The sequence below is a fragment of the Fusarium poae genome, assembly GCF_019609905.1.
Source record: "Fusarium poae strain DAOMC 252244 chromosome Unknown contig_9, whole genome shotgun sequence".
Classification (NCBI taxonomy): Eukaryota; Fungi; Ascomycota; class Sordariomycetes; order Hypocreales; family Nectriaceae; genus Fusarium; species Fusarium poae.
The window spans coordinates 24576-38861 of NW_025408666.1; the positions used below are offsets into that span (position 1 = coordinate 24576).

Below are 14286 nucleotides of genomic sequence, written 5' to 3' on the forward strand. Positions count from 1 at the left end.
GAGCCACTCGACCGCGATATGGTTGTCTGTCCAGCCGTTATCGGACGTGATATAATACCAGTCGGCGATCTTGTTAAACTCATCAATAAACCACTGCTTCTGAAGTTCTTTGCCCTTGAAGATAATTCCCGGCTTTAGAAGACGGCCATCTGCAGTGACGGCTTCGATAAAACTAGTCCAAGTGCGGGACTGCGAGCCTTTGAGGAAGGCCTTCCTCCTGGGATCGCTACTGCCAATTACCAAGGAATCCAAACCTAGATTTGCAATTTGTTGGTAAGTCTTGTATCAGAAGTGGTCAGTACTCACCAAATCCAGCCATGATACCGCCCTCGTCAACATTAACCGTGTTCTCAGGCTTGATCCAGCCATATTCTCTCTCCCGGATATCAAAGTACCAATTGACAGCCATTGGGGTAAAAGAATTGAACCTTGCAGCTTCCTGGCGTTTTCCTACCTTCGTATCGATCTCTGGATGGCGTTTAATAAACCTGGCTAGCCAGTGTACACCGATAGGCCTTTCCCGGCCCTGCTGTCTCAACAGGGCAGCTACGGTGGCGCGAACTTGACTGTGGGAAGGAGCATAGCCCAAGGCCTCTTGTCGAAGTATCCATGTAACTAATCTAGCCTCTTGGGATTTGTATAACAGCTGGGCAGGTTGGGTGACCTCGGACTTTGACGGTAGGCCTCTTAATCGGTCAGACAGAGTGGTTTGGGGCATTCCATGCTTCTGGGCGGCCTGGTGCTGCGAGAGGTGATTATCTGTAACATCCAGTATAGCTTCAATGACATCATTCTCTGTATAAGACTGTTGAGGCATTTTCAAGGCGATTAAAGGAAGCTGCTACAGATAAAAGTTTGATGAAATTTCGGGAGGCTGGGTGATGAAGGGGGAGAACATTCGAGAGAGAATTTTACATTAGTGCCATGCGACCAAACTGCTTGTGTAAAATACAAATGAACATGCCAATATGAAACAACATGAAACTCTCAGTAAGACACAATCTGTTCCATGTAAATAACTTCAATTTTGGCCAAGCACTGTGCAAGCGAAGTTGGACATTTTGTATGGGGAATTTCTTTTTTCGCTGACCGGTAGGTGGGTATGACCGGCAGGTGGGTACTGCATGGTAATCAGACCTAGACCGACCGGGAGCCTTGACAACCCAGACCGACAGACCGAAGGGGCCGGTCTCCGGTCAGTCAGTTTGTTAACCACACTGAGCACGCTAAGTGCGATACTCTGAATAGTCGCTTAGGCGGGTGACTGGAGCGCAAGACGTAGCCTAACAAGTCAGAAAAGTTCCTGCTTGCAAGCCTTTGATGTAACAACAACGGGAAAGCCCTGATATTTTAGCGTTACATGTGACAGCGCTATGATGATGTTTCTATCCATATTGCCGAGGGCCCGTGCTGTTAACGCTCTGACATGTTCCTGTCACACCCACACCTGAACTTTATTGCCCAGGCAGCTTGCAAGTCACAGCACCTTATCCAACCAGACACTCTGTCCACCTTCTCTTTTTAGGACCTGCTTACCCCGGTCTCCTTGTCCTTGATCTTTGTTTCGAAACACGGCTGAACAATTCAGCTGAACCTGACAATCCGGACTCTCAATTTAAGAGGCCTTCCTAATATAGTATAGCTATGAAATATTTTAGTCATTACGCCATTTTCTGAAACACGGTTTCTCAGGACATCTATGTTTAGCTCAATATCTTAGATATCTCTATGAAGATGGGTTGTTTGTCTATTGCAATATCCATACAAATAATGTATATATAACCTCCGTTGATTACCTGGTCATATTCTCTCTATCATCTCATTTCTCAATCACTCGTTACTTGTCTCTTCATCAGTCGATACTGTTTTCAAAATGCTGGCCACTTTGTTCGTTTCTGCCCTGGCCTGGAGTCAGCTCGCGCAAGCATGGAACAATTACCAGAGTCATAGGCGCCAATGGTGTGGTTATGCCTGGACTCACTGGTTAGAACATTCCTATTGATCACATGACGTTATGCCTGAAGCTGATGATTAACAGTTCTTGACGGTACTCCTCGATCAGTTACCTCTGCTGCCTCTGGCGGACAGGTAGATACCAGCGTGATCCGTGACCCGGAGCTTGGTAGCAGTAAAGCCTCCGCACTTGGTCGAACTAGCAAAGGTCCGGTCGATCCTGCTCGCGTCATCAAACGTTCATGCAAGGTCTCTCGAGTCGATCCCTTGCTGATAGCATCCTTGGAGGAGGAGAAGAAGGTATAGTGCAACCACAAGGGACAGATAGCTTTCAGCAACTAAAGTTTTATAGCCACGAGAGAGGCCGTATCTTTCGTAACCGGGAATGCCGGCGCAGTTATAAATGGTAGGTCTTTATTTACATCTTCTTGCTAAAGATTCTTGGTACTAACTTATTCCAGGCGTACAAGACGGAGTCGAAGAGCTCCCCAGTGGGTGGCTTGGCTCTAGGTAGGTTGGCTTGAAAGAGCTGGTATTGTAACTTATATACTAATAGATTGTAGAGGCTGAGCACGGGGTCAATGGTCTTCTAGATGATTTCTTCCAAACCGCGAAGGGAGTTCCATCTCCTCGTGGATATATCGAAGATAGCGTCCAGAAGTGTGCTGGCGCTGGTGCGAAGTCTGGTTTACCGACTACTGCATCTGATGGAACTCTCAAGTTGATCTATCATCAGGTTCGTAAGAAAAAAGCAACAAGACTCTAGTTCATTGTTTGTATTGACAATTATTCTCTTAGGTTAATGAAGACGGTGCTGGCCCCTGCTGGTAGATATTGACTTTACCTCGGGAGGACTGATCCATCAGCGTTCGAGTCTGCCTCCGTTGTACAGAATATTGTCGGCGTATTGGGCTTCTCTACCGGAAGCTCGACTGACTTTCCGGTAGTTGTCAAAGTGCCTGCCGGTAAAGCATGCTCTGGAACTGTGGCCGGTGTTTCTGGTGTGTGCATTGCAAGGGTGCGAAACAGTGCTACTGCTGGTCCTTTTGGCGGCGCAGCGGCCTTTACTCATCACCCCAAGGCTGCAAAGGCGAAGCCTTCCAGCGCAAAGTTCCGTCACCGCCATGTCTAGTTTCGTATTAGGCACTGAGCGTCCTGATGCATGCTGCGAATAGCTTTATGCCGTGTCCTAGTGACCAATTTGCATGCGTTTCCCTGTATTGGGCAATTCATCAACGTACCTTTCTCATAGCTTTTCAACACATAGCATAATCTTAATATACAACCATACATACCAAACCTTGAAGGCCCGTGCAACTGGCTTTTTACTGGTCGTTAAATAGAAACCGAATACGGGATGTCAAGCGACCTAAAGTCACATTCAACTTGACATTACACCGTCGATTTTGAACTTCCTATCTAACGTCACACAGAAGCATCATACTCCAATTCTCACACAAGACCTTTTTAACTTTCTATCTAACGGAACACTTACTTCTCAACTATGCCTTTAAAAGGCCTCAGCAGTCCAAAAGAATCGTCTTGCAATATTGGAGAATATTTCTGTTTACAAAGATATCATGGGCAGTCCTCTTGATACAAGGTAGAAAGATATAGGACACGCGTAATCTGGTTGTAGCTTGTGTCTTTAAACCATTGTCAGGAAGCATCACATAAGCCAAGATGGGAGGACTTTCATCGGAATCCGGCCATCTCTGCTGCATTGGAAATGTATTAGGATGGATTTATAATAGGTATTTCGCACCTCTAAGCGCATCTTTGAGAGCATCGTATCCTTCTTTCGCTTTAATAATGTAGGCACAGCCAAAGACTGCTCTGAGAGATGTATCTCGACGTCGTGATTGTATTCTTCTTTCCAGAGACAACGGGCGGCGGCAAACGCGCCCTCGTGCCATTCCTCGGGCCAACATTCTTCAATATAGCTCTTGCGTTTAGAAGGATCGAGAAGGAGAACCGCAGCATATACGGGGATATCCTCGGTCATAGTGTAATACTTATCGAGTATGAACCAGCACATATCGATAGAGTGAATTAGGTAGACTAACTCACCGCCACCCCGTACACCCCCGACCCCGCACACCTCACAACATCCACTCGTTATTGAAGTCTACACTTTGATATTACTCTGTAATTATCAAATTAAATCCGTATTTTTCATTTTAACGGAAATGAATTTGCAAGAGTCAGATTATGAATACAGGATGTTTCTGGCGGTCAATGATGCCGAAAATATAGGTTTGCGCGCTTCCGGCGCGAAAAACACAGCATGAAAACTCTCGACATTGAAGGATCGTTGCGCCGGCGGCTCCTACGACATCAACACATCACATCAGAGAGAACTGTCGTTAACGCCAGAGCAAGAGGGAGACCTTGTGACATATATTGTCGAACGAGAGAAGGCTTTTCAGCCTTTAACAAGGACTGAGATACGCCTCTTTGCAGAGCAATTGTCAGAGGTCAACGGGTAGATACGATATATCGGCAAAAACTGGGTAGACCGGTTCTTCATACGATATCAGGCCATAGAAAAAGCCTACGAAAGGTCTTTGAGTCATCAAGGAAACGTGCCGTCACAAGAAAGTCACTTTCTGACTACTTTACCGGTCTTCAATGGGTCATTAACGAGAAAAACGTCAAACGAGAGAATACATATAACGTCGATGAGAACGGCGTTCAGCTTGGAGAGACCCGGGCCGGCATAGTAGCCGGGACATCTATGACAGCAAGATCTGAAGTTATCAAGTCAGACAATTCAACTTGGGCTTCAATTATCGAGTGTATACCAGCAGGAGGTATCCGGCTTACTCCCTGTGTCGTATTTAGTGGAAAAAAAACCTCCAAGGACAGTGGTTTCCACGCGTTTTCCCAGTTGGAAGTACGCCGCAAGTCCCTCGGGTTGGTCCAACTCAGATATCTTCATCCGGTGGTTCATGGATACATTTATCCCTGAGACTACGCCGTCAGATCCCTCTCAATGGAGACTATTAGTATTAGACCGGCACAAATCACATATCACACCCGAATTGATGAAGAAGGCTTGGATGCACCGTATTTGGCTATCTTGGTTACCCTCACATTCATCACACATTACTCAGCCGCTTGATGTTGCGGTATTTGGGCCGTTGAAAACGTACTATCACCAGTTGACCCGCGCTTGGGCTAGCTACGAAGCAACGTCACCACACCAACAACAACTCTTCCTAGAAGCATATGAAAGGGCTTTCGAAAAGCTATGAGCCGTAGGAACATAATGAGTGGTTTCTCGAAGTCTGGGGTATTCCCAATCTGCTTGAGGAAGGCGATAGAGGCGTTAAAGCCCAGGGAGAGGAAACGCAAGACCTTTGAAGGTCCTACAACGCCGAGAAAGCCGCGAGTAACAGATGATCTAGCCTGGAGTACGCCTCAAGGAAGTGCCGATATTCGAAAACAACAGGAAGCTGCTCAAAGTGACGGAATTGTATCGATCCGGGACTTCAATTGTATCATGAAGAAGGCAATGAAATCAATTGACAACAAAAACAGTCAAATTCAACGCCTTGAAGAGGAAAAGCTGTTTTGAAAGCTTCAGCGGCGGCAAAAGAGCCTACTGGCCGAGTCGCAGTTGAATTCAACCCAAATTCAGCTTTCCTTCAATTAACCAGATCATCACGGCGCGAGATCAAGCAGAGAAGAATACACTGCACAGATTAGAGCAAAAAGCCAAGGAAAAGGCTAAAGAATAAGCTGAGGAAAATCCCTTAGTGAGAATAGATGTTTTCTAAGCAGTATGTAAAATTTTAACTCAATTGAATTAATACATATAATTGTAGAATTATTTGAAGCTATCTATATGTTATTGATGTGATGCTCTCACGAGTGTGCGGGGTCGGGGGTGTACGGGGTGGCGGTGAGTTAGTCTAGTCAGTTACCCCTCACTCACTTTCTCATGCTAGTTAGGTACTGCCAACATGTCTCACTATGATTGGGCAGGCTCGCGCCCCCCAATGCGGGAGGCCCACCTAGTGTGTTAGGCAATTGGCCGTTACGTAGACCAGAGTGCATTCTAGATAATTCCCACGCAGGCCTTGTGTGGACTCCCAGCAGCTCTTCTATCACGAAACCTGACACCTAAGGACAATTAATTCTAATAGCCTCAACTTGTATTGACCTTACTGCGCATAGAGTCGCAGTCTATCAGCTGCTTTCTTCATACGATCCCTTCAACACGTACAACAAGATACGACGCTACCGATTTCCCGTCCTCAACAGATATGGACTCATCCGTTGTGTCAAATACAGTCATGCCTTTGAACAAGCGCATGTTAGAGCAACGATCCTACATGGACTGTCTTTCGGAGTTGGTTCATTCGTCCGAATGTTTATCGTCCAAAGGCTACATTACAGCTCTTTTGTCAGATGCCGACCTTGAGAAGAAGAGACGTTGTGCCCGGTGCAACTCATGTAGGTGATTTTATCCACTCTCATGAACCGCGACCTGACCCATCCAGTACTTTCCAAGAAACAGAGACCACCTCGATCAAAGCCACTTCCCAAGCAAGATCCTACGAATTCGGATCCTCCATCCCTATTTGCAAGTAATGTCCCGGACGAGATCGATTCCCTTGGACTGGAAAGATTGCAGTTGGAAGAAACACGGGCACCGGTGATGCGCTGTAGGTTCCATGATGGAAAAAAGTCAATAAGGTTATAATTCTCACCCTTTCTAGTCTAGATGTAGTTCGCTGATAATAATGACAGAGATGGACTTGTTGTGGCGAGCATTTGATGGGACCTCCTTGCAAGCAAGAAGAGAAACATCAGCCCGAAGAACGTACCCTCAAAGAGATATCCACTCGTTGGCAGTACTCCGAAACGCCATCGTCAACGACAAGGATCACTCGCAAAGCTGTCGTGATCGACTGTGAAATGGGTACAGCGGCATCCGGCGATTGCGAGTTGATACGACTAACACTTATCGACTACTTTTCTAATCATGTTTTGATCGATAAACTCGTTTGGCCTGATGTCCTGATGAGCCATTTGAACACCAAGTGGTCGGGAGTAACGTGGAAGCTGTTATACGAAGCACGAAAGGAAAAGAGGTGCATATTAGGCTGGAAAAATGCCCGAGCTTTGATATGGAAATACGTGAGTGCAGAAACGATTGTCATCGGACATGGTGCAAATTCAGATCTCTCTTCATTGCGATGGATCCATCCTCGAATTATCGATACGCTTATCGTCGAGAGGAACAATTCTGATGAAACAACCGGGCTTTCACTGAAGAAACTGGCTGAGAAGCGATTGCAGAGAATTATACAGAAAGGGAAAGGTCACGATAGCCTTGAGGATGCAACTGCCACACGAGACTTGGTCCACTGGAATGTCGCGAGAATGCTCGAAGGAGGGTCAAGTTAAGCATAGTCAGATCCATAGAAGTATCTGTTGGATGTTGAGGGTTCACCCTGTCACAGACCAAGACCGGACCTGCCTACCCTAGAGCTACAAGTGGATTAGATCACGTGGCGATACGTTATCGCTGAGACTTTAGTTCACCGACTAGATAGATCCTAAACGTTGCTCCTTGAGAAAAACTTTTCACAACAGCGAGAACGAATTTTTAAAACAACAGCCACAAACCGTGCTCAAACGCTTCTTCGACGGGTTGATTGAATAGCCTGGAGTCTAGCGCATCGCTCAGTGCGTTTTTAGACTGTCATGGCGACCTCTTTGCCCCAAGAAGGGGCATGGCCCGCCGAATTCCGCAAGCATGCCATGCAACTCGGTAAATACCTCAAGGACACCCTCCTGTACATCGAACGCGCGAAAGACCAACCTGTTCCCTATGATCTGGCCAGGACTATGGCTATGGGCGCACTGTCCCTTGTTAACAAGATCAACAACATCCCAGATGTCAGCACCGTACACGACGCGCTCCGGATGGAGAGAACGGAAGCAAAGATCGCAGCGGAAAGCACGATGCAGGCTCTAGACGAAATCAAGATGGAACTTAAACAAGAACAGCCGGGCCCACCACACCATAGCAGCTAGCAGACCGGTATACAAGTGCGGCTCCGTATAGCCCATCGGGCGTGGCTTAATACCAAGTGCCGCGCAGAAGCATAGTAGCGAATTCGTATATACATTTCCACCGACGTGAGTTTTGATCGAAGCCACGATAAATCGGAAGACAGCTCGGTCTAGTGCATCCTGCAGCGGGCTAGTCAAACCTTCACCCCCTGCTCGCCGTCATCACTATCATCGTCATCCTGATATTCGTCCTCATCTCCATCTTCGACTTCGTCTTCATCTTCGTCTTCGTCTTCGTCTTTGTCTTTGTCTCCGTCTTTATCCTTAGCTTGTCTCTCTCTGCCGCTAAAGAACCCGCTGTCGTGACTGCTTGGAGCCCTGTCCCTCTCGAGCTCTTCAGCAACATCGCGCAACAAGCTCCACTGCTCATCCGTAAAGCGAACGGCCCAGCGTTCAAACGCTTCTTTCCGCCCAATGCGATATGCCTTCCAGCAGAAGCTTAAGTAACGGTGACCGACAGACGTATACTGGCTCATCGATTCTTCCTTGCCTTTGCAACCAAACGGCACGCCGCTCGGTGTTACTGATGAAATGCTGTTAAGCCACTGTAACGTCTCGGTCGGCACGCTATAGAGCCGCCAGCAGCAACGTTCTACCTCACGATCAAAGCTCTGTCCAAACCGGCCAAGCAATAGTCGCTCGCGGGCTGCTTCCTCGTCTTCTTGCCTCCCAGTTGACACTGCCTGTTGCTGGCCTTGCCCGTATCCACTGGGCTGCATCGTGAATGTTGATCAAGTTCCGGGAGCCAAAGTGTCGTACCCAACCTAGCCTCTTGACCCACGGCGAGTCACGGTCGATCTCTTCCTCCAAGTCACCCTTCCGTAGTCGTACGGCATCTTCCTCTTCCAATCGAGCCTGACTTATAGCAATAAGCTCATCCATAGCACTCCGACTGGTAGTATCAGCTGTATCAGCTATATCGGACGGGCCATTACTGTCGCTGTCATCTCGAACGATCCAGTAGCGTGCATGCTTTCCTCCTATCCACGTCTGTAGCCGCACCTTAATCCACGGTTCCTCTGCTATATCGTGCCCTGCCTCTCGCCGATGACGGACGATACTATCGCGTGCAATAGTAAGATACATACCTGGGCATTTGAGTTAACTCATGAGTTTCGACCCCCTAACTCAATCATATGAGTTTCGATCTGATCATGACTCACTCATGAGTTAAACTCAGACTCATGAGTCAACTCATATAATTTCGTCATGTGACACCGCCCACTTCCTCGATGCATCGTTAGTCGTGAGAACGTACTCTAATGAACTTATTGAGTAAAATTGTGAACCGTCAAAAATCACCACACTACTCTGTATCACTAATTTCTGTATCTACATTGCCATTAACACCGTCCGGGTCGCACACTAGTCCTAGTCCACCGTCCCGACTCGCTACAATATGCCCATTCCGTATCCAATTGCCGAGACACTCAACTTCTTCTATTCGCTCGCACGTTATCGACAGCCGGTCCCATGACGCAGTCCTACGCGCGCCGGAGAAGGTCCTTTCAGGCTCTGCTGATTGAGGGTTTATCGAGAGTATATCGATGGGCCATACGGCTAAGGCGTGGAAATTGCCGTCGTTGTTCAGTGCGACACCACCACTCTAGAGGTTCGCAATCAATCTTGATAGCTGGAGTATTGATAAATGCCTCTAGGTTATCACTGTCTGTTGACACAGCCGTCTCGACCTCCATCTCCTGCAGCAAAAGCTGTAGCTGCGAAGGCGGCTTCCCTGGCGCGACTGGAGTATCTTCTGGAGTAGTTACAATGTCTCCATCTATATCATTGACGCTGTTGCTGATATTGTATTCCTCCTCATACCTGTCGGACACCCGCAATCGCCGGATTGATACATGCACTCTTCCAGTTCTTATCCAAGTATGCTTTCCGACAGCGTGGATCCCGAGAAAGAAAGAAGCGGCGACGTAAACGGGAGCCTCTTCAGACATGGTGTAGTATTTATTGAGTACAAACCATCCCATTTCGATAGAATGAAGCATGCGACTATCATGGAATTCCGGGGTCGAGTAGTGTATCTAACAAATCAGCGACTATCATATCTTGAACCGAGGTAGACATCGGGTACCTTCGCTTTCTCGAAGTGGCTGAGAAGACCATCCATCAGCCGCAGTGTACTGCAAATGCTCGCTTTATCGCCTTCTGTTATCAGCGTTGCCTCAGTAAAAGGCTGGAGAAAAGCATGGGTTTTCGATAGTATATCCCAGTCAGCGCCCGTTAGAAGATTAGTGAGGCCAATGTCCTTGTCATGGTCTACCATAAACTGGACGATCTGTACCTTCTTATCGAGGGCAACACTGATGGTTTTATACCATGAGGACCATCGCGTTGTGTTGTCGATGCCGAGACTGCGATTCACAGCTTCGCGCCAGTCATCGCTGTGAATCGGGGAGTTACGAAGCCAGACTGCAAGATGGTGGAGCTTCCGGAGAGCACCAATACCTTCCCACCCACTAAATTCTACTCTGCGAGCATTTCTGTCTCTTTGCTGTCTCCCATGGTTCTCTTCCAGTGTTTGATCCACCGGAATATCTGATGCAGGAGGCGCACTCACCGAGGGCAGCAGAGAAAGTCTCGACAGATTGTGCACCAGCGACATCGCCGGTGGCATGAAGAGCAGCTTTTAGAGCTTCTTTCGAGCGCGCGAGAAGGAAAGCTTGAAGGGAAAGGTTAATAATATGGCCGAAACAGCGGATACGGCGGCGGACAGGGTCGAAGATAATCTAGGCGGAACTTAGCTGGGACAGGAAAAAGTCACCGCATAGCCTTTCACTTACTTCTCGCTCGTTAAAAAGCTTTTCTGATAAGGCCTCTAGGCAAGTATTGTTGGAGGTTGCATTATCTCCGGTATGATATCCCACGCGTCGAATCCCAAAGCGCTTCAGGACATCAGCAATCAGACCGGCCTGAGACTTTGAGTGGTCTTTTGGGCATTCTAGCAGCCCTAGGAGCGCCTTTCGCCGAAAGGCTTTCGGAGCCCGTAGTCCTTATCGACCCATTGTCCACATACTGCTAGCATACCATGCCGATGTGGCGATGTCCAGAAGGTCAGATGAGATGTGAATCATCGAAACGGCAGACCGAAGGGATTGGGCCAAATGATCGGCGTATAACTCATAGTTCGCTGAAATATAGCGCATTACTGTACGTCGGGAAGTGATTAGGCTATCCTCGATAGCAGGATTGCATGCTAGGGCCAGGTCCTTTAGCTCATCCCACTCAACCATCGAAAAGGCCACCCTGCGACGCGTAACAAGGCCGATGATAGCGTCGACATAGGCCTGCCGATTGAAGGCATTCCGTAATGCTGCCGCGGATGGCGTGGTGGATGAGGTGATATACGTGCCGAGAGATTGCTGGGATCGATTCTGCCGGCTGGAGAGCCCGATCAGATACGGGTGGTGATTTCTTATGTGACGCCGCGCATTGCCCTTATAGCCATCCCTCCATGGGCTCGCCTTGCAGTACAAGCAAACATATAAAGCGCGAGGCTTTGCCTTCTCTCTGGTGAAAAATCTCTCAACATCGATGAAGTCGGGATTAGAAGAGGGTGTGCTGGGCACAGAAGATGATTCCGATACCATAGCGATGGCTTAATGGTATAGGTAATGAATTCAAGAGAGAGAAAGTCTGTTGGCCATCGCCATTGTAGCTGCGGAACTTGTATTGAAGCTTCCGAACGGATGAGTATGAGCCATTGGCCGCTTTTCAACAAAGTAAATTTGCAACAAGCTAACTTAACTTAGTTAGACTAAATCAAGGGTTGAAATAGTGGGGATGCCGGCGTGAGTTTCATGAGTTAACTCATGAGTCAGCGGCGATAACTCAGACTCAACTCATATGAGTTTTGTGAGTTTGAGTTATGAGTTAACTCAAATGCCCAGGTATGAGCCTAGCCTTTTAACCCACGACGAGTCACGGTCCATATCTTCCTTCAAGTCACCCTTCCGTAGTCGTACGGCATCTTCCTCTTCTAATCGAGCCTGACTTGCAGCAATGAGCTCATCCATAGCACTCCGACTTGTAGCATCAGCTGCATTAGCTGTATCGGACGGGCCGTTGCTGTCGCTGTCGTCTCGAACGATCCAGTAGCGCGCGTGATTTCTCCCTCCCATCCACGTCTGTAGCCGCACGTTAGTCCATCGCTCCTCTGCTGCTCCATGCCCTGCCTCTCGCCAATGACGGACAACATTATCTCGTGCTTTAGTGCGATATCGGCATGCGCGACAGCTGTACCCTCTGAGATAGCAAGATGTTCAATTGCCTGACTGTTATCTTCGGGTGTTGCAGTAAGCATCGGGTCAGCTACCTCAAGCGTGCCGTAGTAGTCTTTGATGTCCTTGAGCACTTGGCCCTTCATTTGATGAACATATCGGAAGTGTGACTCAATGCCGGCGCCGGGACGGATAGCTGCTTGACAGAGCCGGCAGATAAGTATCTGATACTCCTGATTGAGCTGTATGATATCCTCCATTGCTGCTTTATGTCACCTCTTTCGTCTTGGTGATAGAAAGTAAAGAGAGAAGCAGTCTTGTTGTTTTCCTTTATTGACTGAAGTCCCCTTTCTTATGCGTTACGCTAACCCCAAGCTGACGCTAGCTAACCCCAAGTGTGGGGTTGGGGTTATTTTCAGCCAATCAGCTACTCGGCTTCGACCAAAGCGATTTGGACCAAATTTTACTACCCGCAACCCCATTTTGGTGGCCGATTTGATCCAAATCGTCTGTGAATAGTACCTAGGGTGCCGTAACGCTTTCGCACGTGAAATTGGCCAGTTTCCAGTGACCCTCCAGCCAGACAGTATGTTCTTCTTAGTCATTCCAACTCGGCGAGCCTTGGCGTAGGCCCTGATGAAATTGACCTTGTCCATCGGAGCGGAATCAGTCAACGAGGCGAACCTTTCCAACTCTCGTCGATATGCAGCCTTCAACGCGTTGAATACTCCATTGTCCAGTGGCTGGAGTCCATGAGAGCAGTGTGCTGGTAGATAGCAGCAATAAACGTTGTTCAGAAAGCATGTGGCCATCCATTCATCCTTCTATCACTCAGCACTGATCTTGAGGTGGGGAAAATGAAGAACATACAGTTGCATGGCTTCCATGACCATCTAAAATGATCAGTCTCGCGTCTGACTCGTCAGCAGGTGTTGTCTGGGGCAGATAGACTCTTTCAAGCCATTCAATGCCTATGTGGTCATCAGTCCACCCGTTGGGCGATGTTATGTAATACCAGTCTGCTATCTGCTTGAACTCCTCAAGAAACCATTGTTTCTGCAGTTCTTTTCCTTGAAGATTATGCCAGGAACTAAAGCGCGACCGTCAGAAGTGACAGCTTCGATGAATGAAGTCCAATTTCGAGTTTGTGGTCCTTTGAGAAAGGCCTTGCGCTTCGGGTCCGCGCTTCCAACGACCAGGCTATCTAGACCTGAACCCAGAGGGTTAGTCGGCCAAAATTCAAGAATTGACAAGGAATAGAGGTGAATGCTTGCCGAAACCAGTCATAATACCGCCTTTATCAACGTTGACGGTGTTTTCAGGCTTGATCCAGCCATACTGGCCATCCCGGATATCAAAGTACCAATGAACCGCTTTAGGTGTGAAAGAGTCGAACCTCTTGGCTTCTTGGCGTCTACCCATCTTGATCTTTAGGTCTGCACGGCGATTGATAAATTTATTCACCCAGTTGCGTCCTAAGTCGAGATGTTCGCCCTGCTGTCTTAGCAGGCCCATGACGCAAGCGCGGATTTGACTATGGGACGGAGCATAGCCAAGGACTCCTGACGGAGAATCCAGAAAGCCAGTCTATCCTCTTGTCTCCTGGACAGCCGTCGATGAGGGTGTATCTGCTTTTCACGGCCCCGCGGCCGTGAAGTCTGTCGATTAGAGTCCTTCGGGGCACTCCCCGTCTATGAGCGGCTTGAGGAGGTGAAAAGCCATTGTCAGTGACATCTAATATGGCCTCTACCATGTCGTCCTCTGTGTATTTCCATCGAAGTCGTGACCTAGGAATTTTTATGTCGTTGTCAAAGATAAAGACCAAAAAACAAGGCAAAGAGTAGTGAGGAATTTAGTGATTAAACTAACGACATTTCCATAGCACAGCACGCATAGATCGCGCACCCCGCACAGCCTTATAAGGTCAGAATCATAACATCCAATCATCTTTATGATCAATAGAGGTAATTTCTTTTGAGTAGCTATCCATTTAGGCTGACTTTTATGT

The 14286-nt window shown here is 47.9% G+C and overlaps 4 protein-coding genes across 4 annotated transcripts; 3 read left to right on the plus strand and 1 right to left on the minus strand.

Annotated features, from left to right (window-relative positions):
* Nucleotides 1-1873: 1873 nt before the first annotated feature.
* FPOAC1_014125 (uncharacterized protein) lies at nucleotides 1874-3085 on the plus strand (the record flags this gene model as incomplete). The annotated part of the gene is made up of 6 exons (XM_044858447.1): nucleotides 1874-1887; nucleotides 1943-1983; nucleotides 2039-2253; nucleotides 2415-2463; nucleotides 2517-2693; nucleotides 2901-3085. 6 exons carry the CDS (start codon nucleotides 1874-1876, stop codon nucleotides 3083-3085), a joined length of 681 nt encoding a protein of 226 aa, XP_044700563.1.
* A 370-nt stretch (nucleotides 3086-3455) lies between these two features.
* On the minus strand, nucleotides 3456-3958 carry FPOAC1_014126 (uncharacterized protein; the record flags this gene model as incomplete). The annotated part of the gene is made up of 3 exons (XM_044858448.1): nucleotides 3456-3461; nucleotides 3525-3671; nucleotides 3719-3958. 3 exons carry the CDS (start codon nucleotides 3956-3958, stop codon nucleotides 3456-3458), a joined length of 393 nt encoding a protein of 130 aa, XP_044700564.1.
* A 2266-nt stretch (nucleotides 3959-6224) lies between these two features.
* Nucleotides 6225-6739, plus strand: FPOAC1_014127 (uncharacterized protein; the record flags this gene model as incomplete). The annotated part of the gene is made up of 3 exons (XM_044858449.1): nucleotides 6225-6414; nucleotides 6462-6657; nucleotides 6712-6739. The coding sequence occupies 3 exons, from the start codon at nucleotides 6225-6227 to the stop codon at nucleotides 6737-6739; spliced, it is 414 nt and encodes a 137-aa protein (XP_044700565.1).
* Nucleotides 6740-7671: 932 nt separating this feature from the next.
* Nucleotides 7672-8004, plus strand: FPOAC1_014128 (uncharacterized protein; the record flags this gene model as incomplete). The annotated part of the gene is made up of 1 exon (XM_044858450.1): nucleotides 7672-8004. One exon carries the CDS (start codon nucleotides 7672-7674, stop codon nucleotides 8002-8004), a length of 333 nt encoding a protein of 110 aa, XP_044700566.1.
* Between the last annotated feature and the right edge of the window lie 6282 nt (nucleotides 8005-14286).